Genomic DNA, 21,734 nt, shown 5'->3' on the forward strand with positions numbered 1-21,734 from the left:
TATACACTCCAGTGGCGTAGCCAGAAATTTCAGAAGGATCTAGAATAAGGTGAAAATTTGGTACAGTCAAAGTTATGCCCATGACTGCTAGTAGATAATTTTTAATAAAACTTTGTTTTAGACATTTTAATAGCTTTCCACCAGCTTGGAAACCCCTTGTCAAGCAACTGAATCTGTTACATATATATTTGGTCTTATTTTAGTTTTTACTATAATAAAACTTTTGATAAGGCAATCAAATTCAGAGCCATCTTTTATACCAAACACACCAATTTCTACAAATAGTTAAATGTGTAGTATAGGAAGTGTAAAATCAATCAATTTATATAAAAAATCATATTTCTGCTTCTGTCCAAATCTATCACAATATTTAGCTTGTTTATTTGCAAGGTACTAGCTTTAACATTGATATTTCTTTGGTCAAAATAAATGCTCCCCCTTTCATGGGCTATGAATACACTAATTAAGGAATGAAGATTGTCTCCCTTAGAAATTTTTTTACAAAGAAACTATAGCATTCCCAAACATTATTATGCGCTATAGTGTTATTACGGTTGGCCATGACTTCAAGAATACTATAATGTACCTTATAGTTAATAATTACCTATATGATAAAATAAATCGCTTTGTTATGCTTAAAAAGATTAGATATACACAGGATTGTTTATACAGCATTTACAACTTTAATTTACTTTGTTTACAGTCTTATATCATACAATCCTAAAAAAATAGCACAAATTTAATGTCAGTGAATTCCTTAAAAAAGAATACTAGAATGGCATACATAAATTCAGGAAACTATACATAAATACACTTAGAATGTCTAATCCACTGCCACTGTGCCTCGAAAGGGGCTAAAGAAATGGGAGAGGGCTTAAACTACGTTGAATATAAGATGTAACACGTTTTTTTTTTCTAACTCATTAGCTGGGTGCCATTGATAAGAAACCATGATGGGAAAAGAAAATTAATTTAAGGAACTCCAATTAGTTAAAAAATGCAACAGAGGTTAGTGAACTTCTGTTCGAGGGCAGGCTTAATATTGATGATTTAAGCAGCTCGCTAGCAAAATGTCCGCTGTAAACCACGTCTGTTTATAGTGTCTTCCTTAGACATTTCAATTTTATACATCTATAGTTTCCTCATCAGACTTAAATAAAAAGTTCTTACAATGGGATACTTTAGAGCTTCTCTGGTTTTTTCTCTTGGAAAATTCATAACCAAACAGTTTCCCCACTTTTATTTTTTGAAAATGGAAATCAATAATTTATTTGAAAACGAAAAATGAATAAGTTTAGCTATATTATGAGGTTATTTCCATCTTATTAAAAATATGCAATCTGCCAAACAAAGTAATTTCCTTACTCTGTTTATTTGCTTGATTTTAAAAGTACTGTTATCATCCATTTCTTTTGTCATTTCTGCATCTGATACATTTGGAAAATGCATGTCCTTGCAGTTTTCTAGTACAATCAAGATCTGATAAAACATAAAATAAATGAAAATACACATGACAAGAAAAATTACAAAATGAGTGCACATTAAAGTTTTAAATAATGAGTAGAAAGTTTTTCACATTCAGTAAAAGTTGAGGTAGCAATATTGTGTTATATGTAGCTACTGAAGGTGTTTTTAGAAAGTACCTAGAATTGAGTTCTTTAGTTCAATTATCACCCACTACATAAAAAAGGAGTGTGCAATAATATTTGGCAATCTGCATTAGAAAAATATCTGAGCTGTGTTCAGCTTTTGGATTGATACGATCATATTTTAATACCACTCTGAAGAAAAAAACTTTCTACTCTTTAAAGAACATTAACGTCTTTTATACGATAAAATAAACAAAACATTAATACTATAACCTCCATTGGAACTGTTTGAACTAGACATATGTAACGATCATGACCATCTAAAAATTTGTAATTTAGTCATTTTAGTGTAAATCAAAATGAAAGCTCTGTTGAAGGCTTTGTACTATTATTTTTTTTTGATACCACCTATCAAATTCATAGTATTCTCATTTCAATTTTACTGATATCAAATTGATTTTTGATGACACATTATTAGTTCTTATATTTTATTCTAAGGATAGGGATATGTTGTTAAATTGACTCTGCCTACCCTTTCTAAAATAATAAGGGCTTATCCTAGCTAGGTCTTTTTAGGGCCATAAATTTAAAAATTAACTTACTATTTTCTACAAAGTATTCTTGGATGAGATCCGTAGGAATTACCTAAACAAGGTACAAGTAAAAGATGTACTGTCAATTGCCTAAAACATAACATTGTCAATAAGCCTACCAAAGAAAATTTTCACTTTCTAAAACATTATTGATTGCTAATGACTAATATTGACAGAAACAATACAGTTATAATCTAATAGTATAATTAAATTTCTTACGGCGGATCTTCCATTAGGCGATTCCATTGAATCATCATTTGTAGTTTCGTCTGTATCTAAAAACATTAAAATGATTTGAAAAAAGTACAAAATTTTTAAACTGTATTTTTTTCCCATGAAACAGGGGATACTGTGCACTTACATTTACCTGCTAACTGGCTTTTTGTAAAAATGAAGTTTAATTCTACAAGAAACAAAGTGAGACTAAGGAAAGGAATGATGCTCATGTTACCATGAAATAATTTCAACTTCAAATAGAAGAGTTGAGTATTTTAAAAGAAATATATAGTAAAAATTTCCTAGAAGAATAAATAGCAAAATAAAGTGTATTTATTCAGCTAGTTTAAGCCCAATAGGGAAGTTTTATTCATAATTTGGGAGTGCTTTTCTTTTGAGGGCAGGTGGGTTAATTAATATGATTATACGGTACATACCAAAATGCACTGGTCAAAAATTGTTAATTAATGTTATTGTTTAATTTAATCATTTAATAAGGGAATAAGTGGGTTTTGATTAGCAAAATGTTCTTAATGTACGTATACTTTAGATAATAAATCCTAACCAAGTAATAATAATAATCAGCGAGACTACCAAGTTTTAATCAGAAGACCAAACAATACGTGATAATTATGAGAAATATAGAGGTCAAGATGGCACTTACTCACTATAAACATGTGCAGAAAGATAATTAAGTTAAAATTAAGGGGCCATTAACCAATTATGTAACTCGGTGCATTAAGGGAGATGGTGTTTGAAAAATATTGACTTATAGGGGTCATTCAAATGCAGATTTATACCAAAAAATAAACTCAATAAATTTAAGTTAGTAGCAAATTAATACTGGTTTTTCTCATTTATAATAGTTGGATTAGTGTTCACAATAAACAAATATGCCCTTAATTTTGAATGAAATTAAATAATTTTAAGGTTTATAGCTGTTATGATTGAACGGGGTTTAAGTATTCGTTTCAAAATTTTTGGGAGTGGAGGTATTTCCTATCGTTGATCCCCATTGCGATTGTGAAGGGGGTGCTAATAAGTTATTTCTTACATATGTAATTTGAGACCAGCCCCCTAATATGGATGGTAATTTAAGAGTATCAATCGTACTATTATAAGTATGCCATAAAGATTTTTTTTAACGATATCTTGTTCATGGGATATTTCGTAAATTTAATTACTTTGAGCACTTGTCAAAAAAAGCATCATCAACATTGTAGATGGAAGCTGTAGTGGATGTTAAAAACGCACAAATTCCTCGCAAGTTAGACAATCTGTAGTATACCTAGAGATTGTTTCTATAGTAAAAGGAATATAAGAAATTTACATTTAATAATTGGGTGTTCCATTTTTATGGAAATGTTATACTGAGGCATACTAATGAGTCTTTGTTATACATGGTGAAAGTAAGGGATTCCTTCCAGTTTACTAAACCTAACTTTTTCCAATTTATGTATTTAGTTTTATAGTACTCCCGAGGCTTTAAACAAACATGGTATTATTTACCAATCGAACTGCTGGATAGTAACCCAAATATAACTATTAGTATATAATATATACACTATTAATAAAAACTTCTTTGCAACCTCACCTGTTGACCCAAATGAAAAGAAATAAACTGCAGATAAACGTTTATTACAACAACAATGGAAAAAATAAAACTATGCCATCAATTTACAATTATTTACAAATAATAAAGAAGTTTAATTTACAGTGATTTATAGAATTTTATATAAAAGTTTTGATAAAGTAGTTCCGGTTTGGTCTCGGTAAAAATCCCCCATAGTAGTACAAAGCAAAGAAATTAATAAATAATATAGAATTGGAAAATTTAAGTATTTTAGCAATGTATTTACAATATATATAAATATATATAATAGCACTATAGTAACAATTTAACGTGTTTGTAACAAATGCATAACAAGTGAGTTCCCTTCCGTATTTGACATTCTATTGTCTTAACTTCAGGAACATTGTGTGTAGGTGGTAACCATATTGCCCATTCTTTGAGTGACAGTTCGACAACGTCCTCCATCTAGTAAAAAGCAATTGCCAAATATTATAAAATTATACTTATACTCTCAATCAATCAAATTGTGATCTCATCCCATGAGGAAAACACTGACGCCGAGGAGTGAAAATGGAAGAATACAAGAAAAAAACACTAGGTTTGCAACACACATGGCAGTTAGTATAAAATATCGAAAAAAAAAATCTTACATATGAAAAAATGTATTTTTACAGGTTAGATCAGAAAGAATCGCCTCTCATTTATCCAACATAACATTTCCCAATCCTCTAATACTAGCTGAAAAAATTTAAAATGACTTACTCGAAGAAAAGGAACTTTCACTTTGCTGCTCCACATGTTGCTGAGCACCAAAATGCGAACCAAAAAATGAATCGCCACTTCCAAAAGGATCAACACCACCAAATCCAAAACCACCTCCACCTCCAAAAAATGAGTCTTCTTCTGGTTCCATGTCATTAAACAAATCATCAAAGTTGAAGAAGTTACCCCCTGATCCAAAAGGAAATCTGAATCCCTGTGAAATAAAAAGTTTATTTCGTTAAAATGTTTTTTAATTATTTTTTTTTACAAGCAGGGTTAACTTTAGTATTGACCTAGTTATGTAAGTTGGTTTTTGTTTCTTCTCAATACAAGAACTCCGATTTCTATTCTACATAATATCATGGAAGTGGTTTTTTTCAACTTTAAATTCCATTTTGGATTAGAAATTTCCTGAATTTAACTATTATGCGACCAAAGGCTCCATAAAATTCTAACCAAGAATTAGCAAACACTTGAGAAAAACATGTTTATGTTACACTCAATAATTTTAAAGATATTCACAGATTTAAATATTAACTTTGGATAAGTAACTCACGTTATTTTCATGATCGTGCCCTTCGTGATCTCCGTGTCTTCTTCTTGAATGGAAAGAAAAGGCATCATCAAAATGCTGAAAGAAATCATGCATGTTGTAATGGCCTTCTGGACCAGCACCATGTCCTCCGTTCTCAAAAGCCTGATGTCCAAACTGGTCATACTTCTTCCGTTTTTCGGAATCGGACAATATTTCATAAGCTGATAAAAAAAAATTTCATTTTTAAAATAACTACAAGTTGAGATGGTATTTTCTTTCTTGCAATTTTCATAACGGCCCCACTTAAATATACGATTATAATATTTTGAGTAATTAACTAATTAGGCTTATTATTTCACTGTTCCACAAACTGACTCATTTGTAAATAAGTGTAAAATTAAATGACGATCCAAATTTTTTTTATTAAAACCAACAATTATTTCCAATTGGGTGAGCTTTTGAACAGTATTTCCTTTTCAAGTCAATTGATACATTCTACTCAATCGGCTTAAAAACAAAAGATTTGAAAGCTCGCCCAATTTTAAATAATTACCAATATTAATCAATGACAAAAAAAGTTAACAATACTAAAACCAACTTTTTGTACCATCTTTAAGTGGTTAAATATAATAATAATAACAACTACTTTAGGCTCAATGCATCTAGCAACTTTAAATGCCATTAATTCAGGTGGCTGGGTTACAATAGGCAATAGGTTGGTGCCAAGCCCTTCATGCCATGGCTCGGAATGTGGTAATTCAAACTCGTAGAGCTTTGAGTAACCTCTACATATTTTTCATTATTCAATCTTTGTGACACTAAAAAAATTACATATTTCAGAACTGCTCATCAACTAGTAGAGCAAATTAAAAGTTGACATTTGGTAAAAAGGTTAGACAATTTTTTTACTTTTGCTTCAGAAACAAATTACCTATTCAAAATCTTAACTTACCCTTACCAAAAAATAAGTTGGATTTCAGTTTGTATTTAGTTTGTATACACTATATTAGTTGATATTGAGTTGGTATTAAGTAGGCTCAATTTGTCAGCATATTTCAAGTTACTATTAAAGGGGTAATAAGTTGTTATTCAGTTGGTAGGAAAATACTGCTTTTGCTAAGTTTATAATTAGTTGGTTTTTAGTAGTCAGGAAGTTACATAATATTTTTAAGTTGGATTTTAGATGTTTCCCAAGTAGGATTTAAGTTGCTTTTAAGTAGTTAAATGTAAATGTTGATTCTGGTTTAGTTGGAAATAAGTTGATTATTTAAGAGGATTTAAGTTATTTTTAAGTAGGCATTTGTCCCAAATACAAACTGAAAACCAAGTTGAAAAACAAGTTGTCGTAAGTGGTTTTTGCCAACTTATTTTTTGGTAAGGGTACTGGCATGTTATCCATTTACTACTTTTGACTAAAATTAGGCTCATTAGTCAATAGAAATGCAATTCAAAATTAAATATTGCAAAAAAATTAAATTTTTAACAATTAAAAAGACCCACCACCCGTAAATTACGTAACAAATTATAAAAGAACCATAAACTTTAAAATTAATAGTTTAAAAATTACTGTATATTGTTTTACCTTAAGAAAACTATTATAAATGAGATAAATTACCATGTGCAACTTCTTGAAATTTTTTTTCAGCATCTTTCTCCTTATTTTTATCTGGATGGTACTTCACTGCCATTTTTCTGAAGGCTTTCTTAATTTCTCGATCAGTAGCCGATTTCTTAATTCCAAGGACTTCATAAAGGTCACGTTTCATCTCCCCAATAACACTGGTTGCCAAGAAGCTATAAAGGCTGGCTATCATAGCTAGCTTTAATATGTTGATCTTCATCCTACATAAAAAATAAACAAGTTGATCTAAGAGAACAAACCAAGAAATCTTAGAATATTTTCGAAATACATGTAAGCGCTAAGAGTAAGGCACCATTCTCCATTGGACAGCGGGGGTAGTAGTTTTTAAAATAAATTGTATTACATCTCTAACATTGCTGTTTGAATCATCCTTACAAGTGAAATTCAGTTCCAAAATATGAATAAGCCACGCATTCTTAAAACTACTATTGCACAAAAGTACCATCTCGCTCAACTACGATAAAATAAAGGAGTGTCAAAACTATTAAAGTTAACTGTACTGGTGGTATTTGAAAACACCTTTTCATTATTGAAATTGGAAAATTTATTACACTAATAAATTTTTAGCATTTACTATAACACTTTTCCTCCAGATGGTACTAGCAATTAGGCTATTATTATTATTGATGAAGGGGTGAAGGGCTTTGGGAATGCCCTTTCGCGCACGTCGACCAGAGGTCCATTGTGCAAAACCCGAACCTTAAGACTTAAAAAGTCCAATATCCGACACAAAACGGAGAATCCTCTTGGCCGGCATATTATAGAAATCAGAAGTTTCCAGTTGATGCATACCAAGATGCTCGAATCTTTGGGCCGCGTAGTAATCGCACCTACAAAGCACATGAGAGGCGGTTTCCTCCTCAGCCTGACATGCCCTACAGATTGGATCATCACTGATTCCAATCAGGTGAAGATGTCTGTTAAGGAGACAGTGACCTGTTAGTAGGCCAATGACCAACCTGATATTAGATTTGGAAAGCGAGAGCAGCTCCTTAGCTCTCTGCCTAGAGGGGCCCGAGATAAACTCTTTAGCCTGCCTTTGGCCATCCATCTCAAGCCAAAGCTTGAGTTGACGGTCAGTCATGGAGTTAGAGATAAGGCCGCGAACTATGCTAGAGGGGATAGGAACGGCAGGTTCAGGACCAAAGAACCCAGCCTCTGCCCCCTTCTTGGCTAAGACATCGGCCCTCTCATTACCATAGTACCCCCGATGGCCAGGAACCCAATAGAGCTGAACTTTATTATTGGTGCCTAGCTCCGAGAGGAGGTTCAAACAGCTGTAAACCAGTTTTGAAGAGACCTGAAACTGGTTGAGAGCCTTGAGGGCTGCTTGACTATCCGAATAAATTTGGATAACCTTGCCATGAAGCTTCTTCTTAAGACAAAAATCAACACAGAAGCAGATAGCGGCAATTTCCGCCTGGAAAACACTAGCATAGACACCAAGGCTTTCAAAGAAGCCGAGATTGCTAGTAAGGCAATACATCCCCGAACCTGAGCCAGAGCGGGTCTTAGACCCATCGGTAAACCAGACGATTTCTCCTCTGGCCCCGAGGGTACTATGATTGGCCCACTCTGTACGGCTCGGAAAATAAGTATTGAAGGACTTACTAAAATGCAGCTTCGTAGTCATCAAATCAGAACCCATGAGATATACAGGTAACTGACATGAAATTTCCCGAAAGATCTTGGTGTGGCTATTATCCCAAGTATTCGCCTTCCACCAACCATTCTGGTTGAGCCTATAGGCTCCCATAGCAGCAGCTTCTTCTATAAAAAGATGAAGAGGAAGAATGTTCAGGAGAATTTCTAGAGAAGCACTTGGGGCTGTTCTCATAGCTCCTGTGATGCTGACACAAGCCAGCCTTTGTAGGGTGCGCAGATCGCTCTGCACAGTCTTAATTCGGACTCTTGGCCACCAGACCACTGCAGCATAAGAGAGCAGTGGTCTGATGATCATGGTGTACAGCCAGAAGGCCACTTTAGGGCTAAGCCCCCATGACCTGCTAACTGCACTCCTAGTCCTCCAAAGTAACATCTTGGCCTTCTTAACTACACAGTCAAGGTGAGGCTTCCACGTTAGTTTGTTGTCAAGAATAACACCAAGGTACTTCACCTCCGTGCTTTCCCTCAAAATAGTCCCAAATAAGGAGATATCATTAAAAGAGTTTTGCAGCCTTTTACGAGTAAAAGGAACAAGTACCGTTTTACTAGGATTAACCGTAAGACCAACTTCCCTGCACCATTTTTCCACTGATGCAAGAGCCCTTCTCACTAAATCGCTAGTAGTGTTGGGGAATTTTCCCGTAAAGATGATGGCGATATCGTCGGCATAGCCGAAGCAGCGGCACCCATCCCTGTCTAGCCTCACCAAAAGCTCATCCACAACCAGGCACCACAGCAGAGGTGATAGAACACCACCTTGCGGGCAACCACGGCTGGTGGAGATCAGAAGGGATTCACCGAGCAGGGAGGATACCACCACACGATTCGTCAGCATAGCTTTGAGCCAGAGACACAGAGTGTCATTAATGCCAAAGCGCTTAGCAGCCTTCATGATGACTGCGCTGGACACCTTATCAAAGGCGCCCTCAATATCAAGGAACACAGCTAATGCTATTTCCTTAAAGTTAATAGCCCTTTCAATGCAATTGGTTATGCCATGAAGGGCAGTCTCAGTAGATTTGCCTTTTTGGTAGGCATACTGAGCCGTCGAGAGAGGTGTATGAGAAATAACCTCTCCCCTAATATAGTTGTCTACCAATTTCTCCAAAATCTTTAGAAAAAAAGAAGTCAAACTGATTGGTCTAAAAGCCTTAGCCTCGAGATAGTTAGATTTCCCTGGCTTCGGAATAAAGATCACCCTAGAAAGCTTCCAGGTGCTAGGAATATATCCAAGGGCAATACAAGCCCTATAGATTCTACTCAGCATTGGGCAGACAACGTCAATGCCCTCCTGCAACAGAATGGGAAGTATCCCATCCGGCCCCGGAGACTTATAGGGCTTAAAAGACTTTATAGCCCAAATAAGTCTCGAGTGCGTGACAATTTTATTCGCCACCGCCCAGTCCTCCCTTTTGGTACGTGCAATCCTAATAGGAAGGGGGTCAGAATCAGTACTGTTTGTAATTCTGGAGTCGGGAAAGTGTACATCTAACATATGAGTTAGTGTCTCCTTACCCGACGAAGAATGACTGCCATCTTTCAACTTGATAGTGTCAAGATGTTTAGTCTTATCGTTGGCCATAATTTTCATTAACTTTGCCGTACTAGGAATATCAGAGATATTCTCACAGAAATTCCTCCACGAGTCCCTCTTGGCCTCGCGGATGGCCTTATGGTACGCAGTGAGGGTTTGCTTGTAGGCAACCCAGTCACCCGACCTCTTAGCATTGTTAAAGAGCCTCCTAGACTCTTTGCGAAGCCTGCCAATCTCAAGGTTCCACCAAGGAACTAGCCTTGGCTGGTTGGCAGACTTCACCGGACAGTTACGGTGGTAGGAGTCGATAATGGCATGTTGCATGCGATCAACAGCCAAATCAAAATCCAGCACCGATGACAGCCTAGGCTTATCATCCTGCAGATGAAGATTTAGATCATCCCTAAAACCAGGCCAATTAGTTCGCCTGGGATTACGAAGTTCGGTACAAACCTGAACCACTTTCATCCTGACTGTATAGCAAATGTGTCTGTGATCCGACAGTGATGGTTCACTAGACACATGCCAGTCATTAATAAGAGCTGCGACATTTTCTGTGCACAGCGTGAGATCAATGACCTCACTTCTGTTACGAGTAACAAAAGTTGGTTCATTGTTCCTATTAAGAATATGGAGTTTCGTACTAACCACATATTCCATTAGTTTATCACCACGATCGTTGCAGTTACTGCTGCCCCAGATAACATGGTGAGCATTTGCATCACAACCTATAATGAGTTTCTTTCCCGACCGCTCACAGTGGTTGACCAGATTGGTCACCTCCTGTGATGGTGGGGGCAGAGCATCATCGTAGGGAAAGTAAGCAGAAGCCAGCGTGAGTTCATCATTCCCATCAGCAGAAGGGGAAATGATTTTAACCACTGCAGTGTCCCTAGAGTGATAGATTGAGAGCGGAAGGGCATGAATGTCCTTGCGTACCAAAATACAAGCTCTAGGAGAAACGGAATTATGGTCATAATAGATATTACCTGCACTATTAAGACCAAGGATTTTACCCCTGGCAATCCAAGGCTCCTGAATAAGAGCAACATCAATTTGCTCCTTAGCAAGCCTTCGACAAAGTACAGCGGAGGCTGCCTTGCAGTGATGAAGATTTATCTGCACCACCTTAATGCTCATGGCGACGGGCCTAGATTGGAGGTTGACCAGTGACACCGCCCCCTCCAGTGGGGGGTGTGGAAACCACACCACTCCCGCTGGTTAGGTTAGTACCACCAGTCTCCCCCACCACTGCTCCATCTGGCTGAGCCACCATGCCTTGGACCTCTTCACCGTCCGAGACACTGAGGTTCTTGATGTCCTCTGTCAGCGTATCCCCTTCCGAGTAATCGCTGAGCAGAGGCTCTAGGTCCTCTAGTCCTGAAATTACCGAGTCGTTAGACTTGGAATCATTAATAGGTGTAGGATTACCCACACCCTCTACAGCACTTACGACTGAGGTTTGATTTGGTTGACTGAGTATCTTAAAGATACCCCTATCCAAACCTGTCTGAGCGGCAAATCCTGCCGCTTTGATGGCGTTGACCGACTCACCATCCATTAGAAAAATCCAACGGATGGCAGCCGGTTCCTCGGATTTGCCCAGCACCTTCCAGCGGCTGGTGTTCAGCGCACCGTTGAAGGCTTGAAGACGCCTGAGGAGCACTTTAGGGTCCTTCGTCCAGACGTCCCTTGTACGGAGAGCGACCTTAAAAGGTTTCGGCAGGTCACTGGCTTTTGTTACCAAAAGCTTCGTTCCCTGGAGAACCTGTTCGTTGCGGTCGAACTCCTGGCTTAACCATTTACCTGTGAAGTCATCCTTACACAGGTAAACCAGGGCACCTCCTTTCAGCTGGAATTGCAGGAATTGAGGAAGAGGGTTACCCGAAGGTATCCCGTCAATCCTCTCCAGAACTCCACGCTGGATGGTACCCATTTCTGCCTCGGTTAAGCCGTTCGAGGGAAAGCCTTCTTTAATGATGGCCATCCGCATCGAACCCACAGCTTCACTGAAGGTTAGTGGTTTGGACTTCTTGGCAGCCTGTTGTTGAGAGCTAGGAGAGTCTTGATCTGACTCCCTTGTTCTCTTGTTAGAAGAGGAGTTACCCTTTGGAGAGTCGTCTGCCACCTTCTTGTTTGTCTTACGACGCCTGTTCCTCTTGCGAGTACGAGCATTAGAAGCACTTACCTTGCTTCCCTCCGTCGGGGTACTGTCTTTGGTAGACTCCGGCTTCTGATGCTGGGTACTGCCAGAGGCAGACCCTAGCACCATGGGCTCGGTATCCTCCACGACAGACCCACGACCTGAACTTGTGGAAGGGAGGGTAGTATCCTGAGATACACCCTTCCCCTGGCTAGAGCAGGGTGCTGTCAAAGACAGACCCTTGCCCGATGGTTTTTTGTTTTGTTTTTTGTTGTTGGAATTCATAAAAGATCCCACGAGAAAAGAGGAAAGTAGAAGGTCACCGCCCTTAATCCTCTGTCCGGGCGGAAGGCTAAAATACAACGGGGTGTCGCCTGGTTCCCCGAGGGGATCGTTCACGATACCGTAATTTCGCTTCCCCGGTACCACTCAGCCCTCAGCACGATACCACCCACCTTAGCTTAAGGAAGAAGCAGAGCCTTAGTTGGCCAGCATGAAGGGTTGCCCCTCCACCTGTTACTCCCTTCCACCACGAAGAGGTACAAGGTTGCAGTTTATGGAATTAGGCTAAATATAATTGCATCTCTGTTACCTTTCAAAACTGAAGTTTCTTTTTTCATATATTGTAGTATAGGTCCTTAATATGATAATATCTCAGTGCTTATTGCCAATTAATATCTCATATACTTCATATTAATTGACTAACTGATTATTAAATATCATTTGCTATGTAAGTGTTTGGTATTATTATTACTATTATGTTTATGGGTATTAGCCTAGTTTATTATATTGTAAAGTAAATAAGTTCAAACATAAGACTATCAACCCTAAGTTTGAAACGCGCATAGCGCCCTTTGTATCACCACTGGACGGGCGAAAAAGAAAAAATCAGGCGATAGTATCGGCACCTGGTAGAGATAAATTGAAGCTTCTTCCTTTCCCGTTTCTATCTCTACGGACCTCTCTCTTACTAAAGCAGCTGGCATCATGCATTGATCGACGCGTTACATTTCTCTTTTCCGCCACTGGGTGGATTTAGCGCTGTACTTTCGACAGTCGTTAGCTTGAACCAACACTGCCTTTCAATTCAAACTTAGGGTTGATAGGCTTATGGTTCAAATTAAAGAATAGCTGGCTGACATGAATATTTATCATTATTCTAAAATAATAAATATTAATTCCTACGCAAATTACATTGGTTATAAAATGGTGCCTTGGCTATAATGTTTTTGAGAATTAGTAATTAGACAGAACTATCCATTATTTTGACATCAAATAATGCTTTATTTAGTTGCAAAAGAAAAAACAAAATGTTTTTATTATATTATGGAAAATATAAGAAGGGGCTAAAAATTTAGTAAGGTGACAAGAGGGTGTTTACCCAAAAAATTTATTTGGTCTATACATTTTTTACTCCTTAATTTGTACATCTTTAGGGAAGTCTTTGTTGCTAAACTCTTCATCAGTTTTGCCACTGAAATTTTTGGTAAGGACCTCTTCCAGCTAATTCTCCGCTTTCAGACTAGCTGGCTCTCCATTTACTATAATTAGTTTGCAAATTTTTTTCTCTCTCTCCTCTTTAGTTTTTTCTTCAATTTGATTTCATTATTTTTGCTCTTTTTTAACTCAAAAAGAAGTTGTGTATTGTTTAGGCTTTTAAACGCAGCTGTTTTTACCTCTCCGAGGGGACATGTCCCCTAGGAGGAGTTATCCAATCACCCCTGTCTGTCCTGCGAACGCTTTCGCATTTTCCATGCAAAGCTTAATCATTGCGTACGCAGTTTCTTGAAATCTCTGCGTTCGCAGTTGCTAGGACTCTTTGTGTTCGCAGTTGCTAGGAATTAGGGAACTAAGTCGAGGGGTGGAAAAACCACCATGCGATGGTGAGCGTTAGCGGATTAATTTGCGATTGGGTTTGGTTTGGATATTTTTTTTTCATTAACGCTCACCGTCGCAACAGTTTTAACTCAAGTTTGATTGGATATTTCGTTATTGTAATGTTTATGTGTAGGGTGTGAATGTTGAGTTTGTGTTATGACGGTTGTGTGTGTATGGGCGTTTTCTCTTCAACTTCTTCTTATTGACTTTTAGGACGGAGCGAGTGCCGAGTGTTATGGCAACCTCTCAACTTCCAATGGCAGGGTTTCCACCAATTGTTCATGGTATTCGTCTGTGTCTATTTGCGATTCATTGGCGCCGGCGGGAATCGAACCCGGGTCTGCTGCGTGCAAGAGATTTACTCTAACCACTGACGCTTGTTAAGCTACGGTGTTTTTCTAAAACAGCTTTGGCGAAAGTGTTTTAAGCAGTTTTTAAGTTATTAACGTCAATTTTTCCTGTACCATATTTTTTTTTGATATGTATAAAATTGTCAAATGTGGAAATTGATCAATTTGTAGTTAAATACGATCGTTGTCAGGAATCGAACCCGGGGCAGACGTTTTAACAATGAGCCATATGCCTACATCTCTTAAGTTTAAATACCAGTAAAACTGGTATAAAAATAAATGTAATATTTGTTTGGGTGGGAAGATTATAAACACCTTACGTAGATGTTTATTTTGTTTGTTACTTTAATGTTTGATATTGTATTGGGTGTAGTATAACGTTACTTCAGCGTATTTTGAATGTGTGGGACATTGAGACAAGGCTAACTTTGTTAAAGCTTGGTTATAAATAAAATGTTTCAATGTATTTAGCATCACATGGTTTTATAACTTGGCCATTAGCTTGAAACTCTTTACGCCGCAATCTGATACATTTTAGATGCACAGAGAATTGGCACCATTTTACTAGCGCATAGCTCGCGTAGGAATATCACTCTTAGTTCTAAGCCGCCTCACACGGTAGCGCTCGAGTATCTCGATTTTTATGACGTATTTTCCGACTCCCTCTTCATTTCCCTTTTTTACTTTAGGACAAATTCTCATTAATTACTATACAGTTCTGACACACTTTTGGGTCTTATGTTACTTTTGATGTTATCAATGTTGTTTTCTTCACTCGTTATTTGTTGTCAGTAGGTTTATTTTTTTCTGGATACGCTTTTTTTGTAATGTAATAAGAATTTTTGTTTCAGACAAAGGAAGGGTCTTATGTTATTTTACTGATCGTGATAACGTTGTTTTTTTTTGTCTATTTTTCCGTATCGTTGGTTTGTTCTTGTTTCATATTTTTCTGTTTTTAACTTTTTTTCCCCTCAAAATCGTAAAGTGTTAGAGGAGGTTTTAAAGTGTATGCATCGTGTTCTAAAATTTATCCGGTTGCATTATAGTAACGTCGAAAATTTGAATTTGTGAATGGTAATTTGTTGTACTTTTTGCTATAATTACATTTTCTATTCCTTAGTTTCTAAAATATTTGAAGTCATTTGTGGCTTGATTGCGTTATATTTTTCTTCCGGTTATTTTGGCTTTGAAGCCTGATAATTGAGTTAGTTTATATTTTTTTATTCGTTATTTTTGCTCTGAAGCCTGATAGATTGGGTTATTATTATATATTTTCTATGGGTTATTTTTGCTCTGACGCCTGATTGATTGAGTTAGTTTATAGTTTTTTATTCGTTATTTTTGTGCTGAAGTCTTGATTGATTGGGTTATTACTATAAATTTTTCTATTAATTTTTTTGCTTTGAAGCCTGATCAGTTGAGTTATTATTATATATTTGTTTATGGGTTATTTTTGCTCTGAAGCCTGATCGATTGGGTTAGTTTATATTTTTCTATTCGTTATTTTTGCTCTAAAGTCTGATTGGTTGGGTTATTATTAAATATTTTTCTGTGAATCACGTACACGGTATCCTGTTATTACAATCAGAGGATCTGGTGAAAAAACGCCTTTAGCCTGTGCTACTGTTTCTACTTAGTAACAATAATAGGTTCAATTTTTAAATTTACGGCCCGCTTCCTTATTTTTCTTTTCTAAAAACAAATTTATCGCCGTTGTAAAAGTTTTGGTTAAGTGTAGTTATAGTGTTGTAAGCCGAATAAATCCACTCCGAGGAGAGGTAATATTATGGTCTTGACTGACTTGTTGCCACACCATTTCATTTGCGACAATAAACAACATGTGGAGTGTTTAATAGAATTAGTGATCCAGCACACAGCACTATTTGGGATAGTTTTTTCTCTTAAGATCTTGCAGTATATTTCTTCTTGTGTTCGCGAGCAGATGCGAATTGAATTTAGTTTATCCAAAAATTTGGTCAAGTCATCAAGTGATAACATTTTCAACGGAATGTCTGATAGAAGCGGGTGCTCTGTTACTAATTGATTTATGAAACGCAATGAAAAGTTAAAAGTGGAGCTAAATTCATCTTGAACATTTTCATTCCTTCGTCAAAATTCACCACCCATTCCTTAGGAAATGTATAGGTTGAGAAAATGTCTTTGACTGATGTGGTTGGAACCATTTCAACGTGTGAAATTATATCGATTTCTCCCCCATTTTCTATTGACTCTCCCGGTAATACAGAACTGTGTATTAATTCCAGGGTCTTTTCAATACTTTTGACCATCAGCGGTTGGTGAATTGGGACTGTTGTCATCATTATTTAAATCTGTTTGAACGTAATCATGGTCAAGTATATGTTGGTACGCAATTTCTTGAGAGGTTTATGTCGATTTTGCATTGTGTATGATATCCACATTTAAAATATCCTCAGTTCGCTTTAGTAGTTCTGGATTGTCTTCTCCTGACACTTCTATATTTGCAACGTCCCCTTGAGGTGTAGGCGTATTATATTAAAGACAGACTAGTTAAAATTTCAAGCTCATATTAATACATACCTGGAGCCATGCTTTGTAGTTTTGGTTGTTGAAGCCAAAGCTGGGTTTTGAAAAACTCTTCATTTAAGTGATTTGAACACAAAAATGTATCATAGTTTACATTGTTTACTGTGAAACCAGGTTTAAACTTTGCTAGACAGTTAGCCCACTGTTTAAATCGCTCGGGTTTCTACTTTGGTTTAGGAAAAGCAATAAAATATACCCTTAACATATGCGATTTGTGAGAATAGCGACTATCCCTATTGCATTTAGGAAAAATGCAGTGCTTTTTTTTACCCATTTATATGTAACTCGCGAAAAAATCGTTGATGTAAATCGTGGTCTGATTTGTTTTTCAAAATTCAACCATCGCCACAATTTCGATTTATTCAACGCTACTACGCTAGATGGCGCTTAAGAAATTTGCCCCCAATTTGGTATTTACCCCTTTTCTACCGCATTGAGATCCTGTACCTTTTGGTGGACGACAGATTTAGTACGTGTGAAGGTACCAGAGTCATGTCCTGGATTTATCATTATTTGGCCCATGGTCTATACCAGCACATTATTTATGCTCTTCAATTTACTACTCTAACAACCTTTTCCACTGGGCTGCTCAAAATGCTTTCCAAGAATTTGAAGCCTACTTTTGCGTGCTCCATTTTCTCACAAAGTTTTTTCTCTTGAAAGTGATATTTTCCATTTGGTCAGATCGTCATTTACCACATTTTAGGTTGGCTTTCGAAATAGGGCAATGGAAAAACAATTAGAGAATGCTCTGAGTGGCTCTATCAAGCACCCGTGCCATCTCAAATATATAACTGGGTTGTTGTCACATTTGGGAAAACTTTGAGAACTTCCAGTGTAAAACGTATCTCAAAAACGTTATCTACTCTAATAATGATAACTAAATAAAATATTAATAATGACTGGTTAAAAACGCAGAGGAACGTATTAGGTAATTATCGTTAAATAAAATAAGAGAACCATTAGAGAGCTTAGAAAACACAACTTCAGTAAAATTTCCAAATAAAAACTATAGTTCGTTTACCTAAATGAGAATCACTTTCCAAAACAAAATCCGGAACAATATGGTTTAGTATTAGTTATTAAGTAAGTTAAGTAAGAACTTTAACAAGGTGCTGGATCATTTTGTTTCAAACTTCATGTAAAATGGAAATGCGTAATATACTTCAACCCAGAAACGCCATTCTTGCTCTCGAATACCGTAAGTAAATAACGGGACACGATCACAAATATCATTGGTTTAAAGAAAGCCATCTGTATACTCAAGACCTTAACTTTTAACCATTTCTATGTTACAATAGGGAGACTTGACCCAAGCGTCCAATAGATGGAGGTAATATAGAGGAAAAGATTGTTTAGCATCTATCAAAAATTTCTCAGTTTCAATAACATTAAAGCTATCTATTGGTTTAAAAATTTGCGCTGTGAGAGGCTGCGCGTAATTCAAATTAGTCTCCGCAAAAGTACTATCCTGACCAACTGCAATAAAATAAAAGCGCATGTCAAACTATTGAAGTTGGCTGCACTTATGGTACTTTAAATTAACATGATTGTACCAGGAAACTATATAGGAATGTCTAAGGAAGATTTTTACGGCCGTGATGAAGCCAGAGAGATAGAAAATAAATAGAGGCACTATTGTATCTGGCGAAGTTAACCGCGAGTGCCGACCCCCTTTTCGCCAATGTAGGAAGCCATGAGATGGGCAGATTACGTGGCGCCATCGACGTGCGGTGAAATGAAATAGATTAAACCTTTTGGAAAATCAACTGTCATTTGATGTAAACAAAGGAAGGGTAGATGGCGTTGCAAATTCTGCCCATCTCCGCTTTCATACCTGCGTGGGGGGTGGAATGAATTTTCCCAGTCAAAAACAGGGGTGCCTTAACGCGGTAATCTTCCCTCTATTTTTTCTATCTCTATGGATGAAGCTCGTAGAAATGGTCGTGTCTTAAAGCGGGAAAACTCTGGCGCCTCGCTACCCTAATTCAACGAAAACTCGTCATTAAGCCTAGTCATGGTTATTATATTATTAGATTACCTAATAGACGGTAAAATAAATGGGGGTGGAATTTTAAACCGTCATTGCCACTTAAAAACTGGACACTAGCCAGGGAGGGAACACCGGATTGGTTGGTATTGGAGCATGCGCAGAGGCCAATTTTTAACTTTCGCCGAGTAACAAATATCTAAATCGTGATTCTTCGTAGAGCACGTGGCGCCATCTAAGTAAACTGACCGTTATATTTCGGGAATAAAAGCTAGACAAAATGGTTGTTTAACTATAAATTTACCTATAACTTGAATTCTTTAAATTAAAATACAAATTATTAACTGAGATCAATCGTAATGACGTGAAAAACGGTTGAAATGATTTCAGTGACAATTAAAGTCGCGAAGCGGAGAGGCTGGCAGCCATGCTGTCACGAAACGTTTCCCCTTTTTTCGTACCCCCAAATTCAAAAACCCTTCAGAGGCTGGGAAGCCGTTGGAATTTATTTTACCGTCTATTATCTCTTTTATAACCATACAAATACCTGAAATTAGGTATCACTACACTTCTTTCGCGAAGAACATTATTATTACTTCAAAATATTAAGTACGATAACAAATTGAGGTTTTTAAATCCATTGTTTTATAAGCCTTTTTTTGCGCGGGAAGATCGCCTATTTGTTACCATGACGACGCAGTCTTTTCGCGTTTGCGTAAGGCGTACACCGTCAGACTTTTCTTTCCTTTAACAAGAGCAGGCCAATTTTGCTGCCCCGCAGCAGTGACTTCCCTCACAACTGTCGTAACCCACTCGTCATACGTGGTAGCAGTACCCCGACGGGTCCCAATTCCGTAGCTGCGGTCGAGTTGTGCCACTCTCAACGTCCATGCAGTTGTATAACCGTTGGACCTGATAAAGTCTATCATTCTTTTTGCGATTCGATCTTCTGGCAACACTTTTAACCGGCCCAAGAACTTCAGCTTGCTTTTTGCCTCCCTCTGTTCCATTGAACTCCAGCCCATTTCACCCTGAACCGCAACGTTTGCTGCCATTGGCCCTACACTGAGTGCAGTGCGCCCCACTTCACGCTGTGCACGCTCAAAGATCTTATTAGTAGGCTTGGAGTAACAAATAACCTAGTTGGCATATGTAATCACTGGGACTGCCACGCTCTTCCACAGAGTCCGTCCAACAGAACGTTTATTGTATGATGATTCCGCCAAATTCCTCACCATCCAACGTAGCTTAGTACACTTCCCGATTTTTCTTTTTCCATTTGGGCAAGGTAGGCATCCTGGGCCATCAAAGTAACTCCAAGGTAAGTATATGTAGTAACTCTTTGCATAGGCGTGCCCTGTAACTGATATCCCGGTGAGACGGTGGACATAGGGCTTGTACTCAAAAAGTTGGATACTAAAGGTCAAGCCACGTCGGAAGCAAAACTTTAACAAATGTCCAGTAGCCTACACATGTCCGTATGATTATTCGCAAAAAGCACCACTTTGTCGGCGTAGAGTAAGCACCCCAGCTTAAAGTTCGAGTGAGGTCCATGCATTTCCGCTCCAACTGCAAGATCATCCAGATAAAGAACAAACAGCATAGGCAAGAGCGGGCAGCCCTATCGTAAGCCCAAATGACTCTCGACCCTTCCTGTGGTAATACCGTCCAGGCTGTAGGTATAGTGGCAGTGGGTATACAATCTAGAGATGTCACGTGCTATTTCAGCTGGGAGACCATTTGATAACACACTTTTCCAAAGGAGGGACCTATCAACGCTGTCATACGCCTTTTTTAAGTCCAAAAAAGACACTTCCAAGGGTGTATTCATTTTAAACGACCGCTCTATCAAACTTGTGATAACAAAAAGGTGATCCGCTATTTTCCTTACCCGACGAAAGCCCGCTTGTTCCTCATTAAGAAGACCGCAATCCTCGACATATACTCTAAGCTTGTCTTTGAGCAACATGTAGTACAACTTGTACATCACTGAGGCCACCGCAATTGTCGGAAAGAGTGGAGTTCCAGTACGAGATCGAATTCAATTGTTGCACTAATTCCTGGACTTGGTCCATCTGCAACTTAATTCCAGCTGTCTTGTTCTCTTGGGCTAGCTAACTCTGCTCAATTTCTTCACACCTCTTTATTGTTACATTATCTCTACGGTCGAATTCCGACAAAAGAGAGCTCTGTATTGCCGTCAAACTTTTTTCAAAGGAATTGAACCTATTTCCAATAAGGCTATCCATAGTAGCTAGAAAACTATTCATCGCATTGACATCCAAAGTCTCGATATGCTTGGGAACCATGGTATCTGGAATCGCTATTGCATCGCTTCGGACTGAGCGACTGTCATCGTATACTGGATCGCCAGAGTTTGCTTTATCTTCCTTAGTCAAATGGGCTTCCTCTACTGAGACGCATTCCATGCATTCGTAAGTGTTCTTCATAATCTTTGGGATCTTCCTTTCATCACCACCATAGATATAGGAAACGTATATAAAGGTCTAGATAAAATATTTCAAAGGGAGTGAATACGGAGGTGACAGCTAGCAGAAACGCGTAATTTCTGCAGGCTATCCTTATAAGGCGCTATCTATCGGTAAGAAAGCTCGTGCTATCGTCGCGAGAGCCATTGTCTCCTGTTTAAAAATTATACTAAAAGTCACCAACAGATGGTGGCTAAAGACTACGGCCTG

General features: G+C 37.6%; 2 protein-coding genes across 2 annotated transcripts; both read right to left on the reverse strand.

Moving 5' to 3' along the window:
* Positions 1 to 705: 705 nt before the first annotated feature.
* On the reverse strand, positions 706 to 2,656 carry LOC149966704 (uncharacterized). Its single transcript, XM_090167584.1, has 6 exons — positions 2,544 to 2,656; positions 2,402 to 2,457; positions 2,192 to 2,234; positions 1,857 to 1,909; positions 1,366 to 1,479; positions 706 to 720 (listed from the first exon to the last, which is right to left on the reverse strand). The coding sequence occupies exons 1-6, from the start codon at positions 2,626 to 2,628 to the stop codon at positions 706 to 708; spliced, it is 366 nt and encodes a 121-aa protein (XP_090023710.1). The 5' UTR covers positions 2,629 to 2,656.
* A 1,364-nt stretch (positions 2,657 to 4,020) lies between these two features.
* On the reverse strand, positions 4,021 to 18,253 carry LOC149966705 (dnaJ homolog subfamily B member 9-like). Its single transcript, XM_090153848.1, has 5 exons — positions 18,070 to 18,253; positions 6,884 to 7,110; positions 5,290 to 5,489; positions 4,734 to 4,947; positions 4,021 to 4,436 (listed from the first exon to the last, which is right to left on the reverse strand). Exons 2-5 carry the CDS (start codon positions 7,107 to 7,109, stop codon positions 4,366 to 4,368), a joined length of 711 nt encoding a protein of 236 aa, XP_090009974.1. The 5' UTR covers position 7,110; positions 18,070 to 18,253; the 3' UTR covers positions 4,021 to 4,365.
* Positions 18,254 to 21,734: the final 3,481 nt, after the last annotated feature.

Source organism: Leiobunum rupestre, chromosome 1 (genome assembly GCF_980474605.1).
Source record: "Leiobunum rupestre chromosome 1, qqLeiRupe1.1.hap1, whole genome shotgun sequence".
In the NCBI taxonomy this organism is placed as follows: Eukaryota; Metazoa; Arthropoda; class Arachnida; order Opiliones; family Sclerosomatidae; genus Leiobunum; species Leiobunum rupestre.

Bases quoted from the DNA above. Each gene is read 5' to 3' on its own strand.
- LOC149966704 (XM_090167584.1), bottom strand. From the start codon at position 2,628: ATGAGCATCATTCCTTTCCTTAGTCTCACTTTGTTTCTTGTAGAATTA. The intron at 2,235-2,401 runs GTAAGAAATTTA...TACCTTGTTTAG, and splicing joins CGCCTAATGGAAGATCCGCC to GTAATTCCTACGGATCTCAT. The intron at 1,910-2,191 runs GTAAGTTAATTT...ACAAATTTTTAG, and splicing joins AGAATACTTTGTAGAAAATA to ATGGTCATGATCGTTACATA.
- LOC149966705 (XM_090153848.1), bottom strand. From the start codon at position 7,109: ATGAAGATCAACATATTAAAGCTAGCTATGATAGCCAGCCTTTATAGC. The intron at 5,490-6,883 runs GTAATTTATCTC...TTTTTTTATCAG, and splicing joins ATTTCAAGAAGTTGCACATG to CTTATGAAATATTGTCCGAT. The intron at 4,948-5,289 runs GTGAGTTACTTA...TTTATTTCACAG, and splicing joins GGCACGATCATGAAAATAAC to GGATTCAGATTTCCTTTTGG.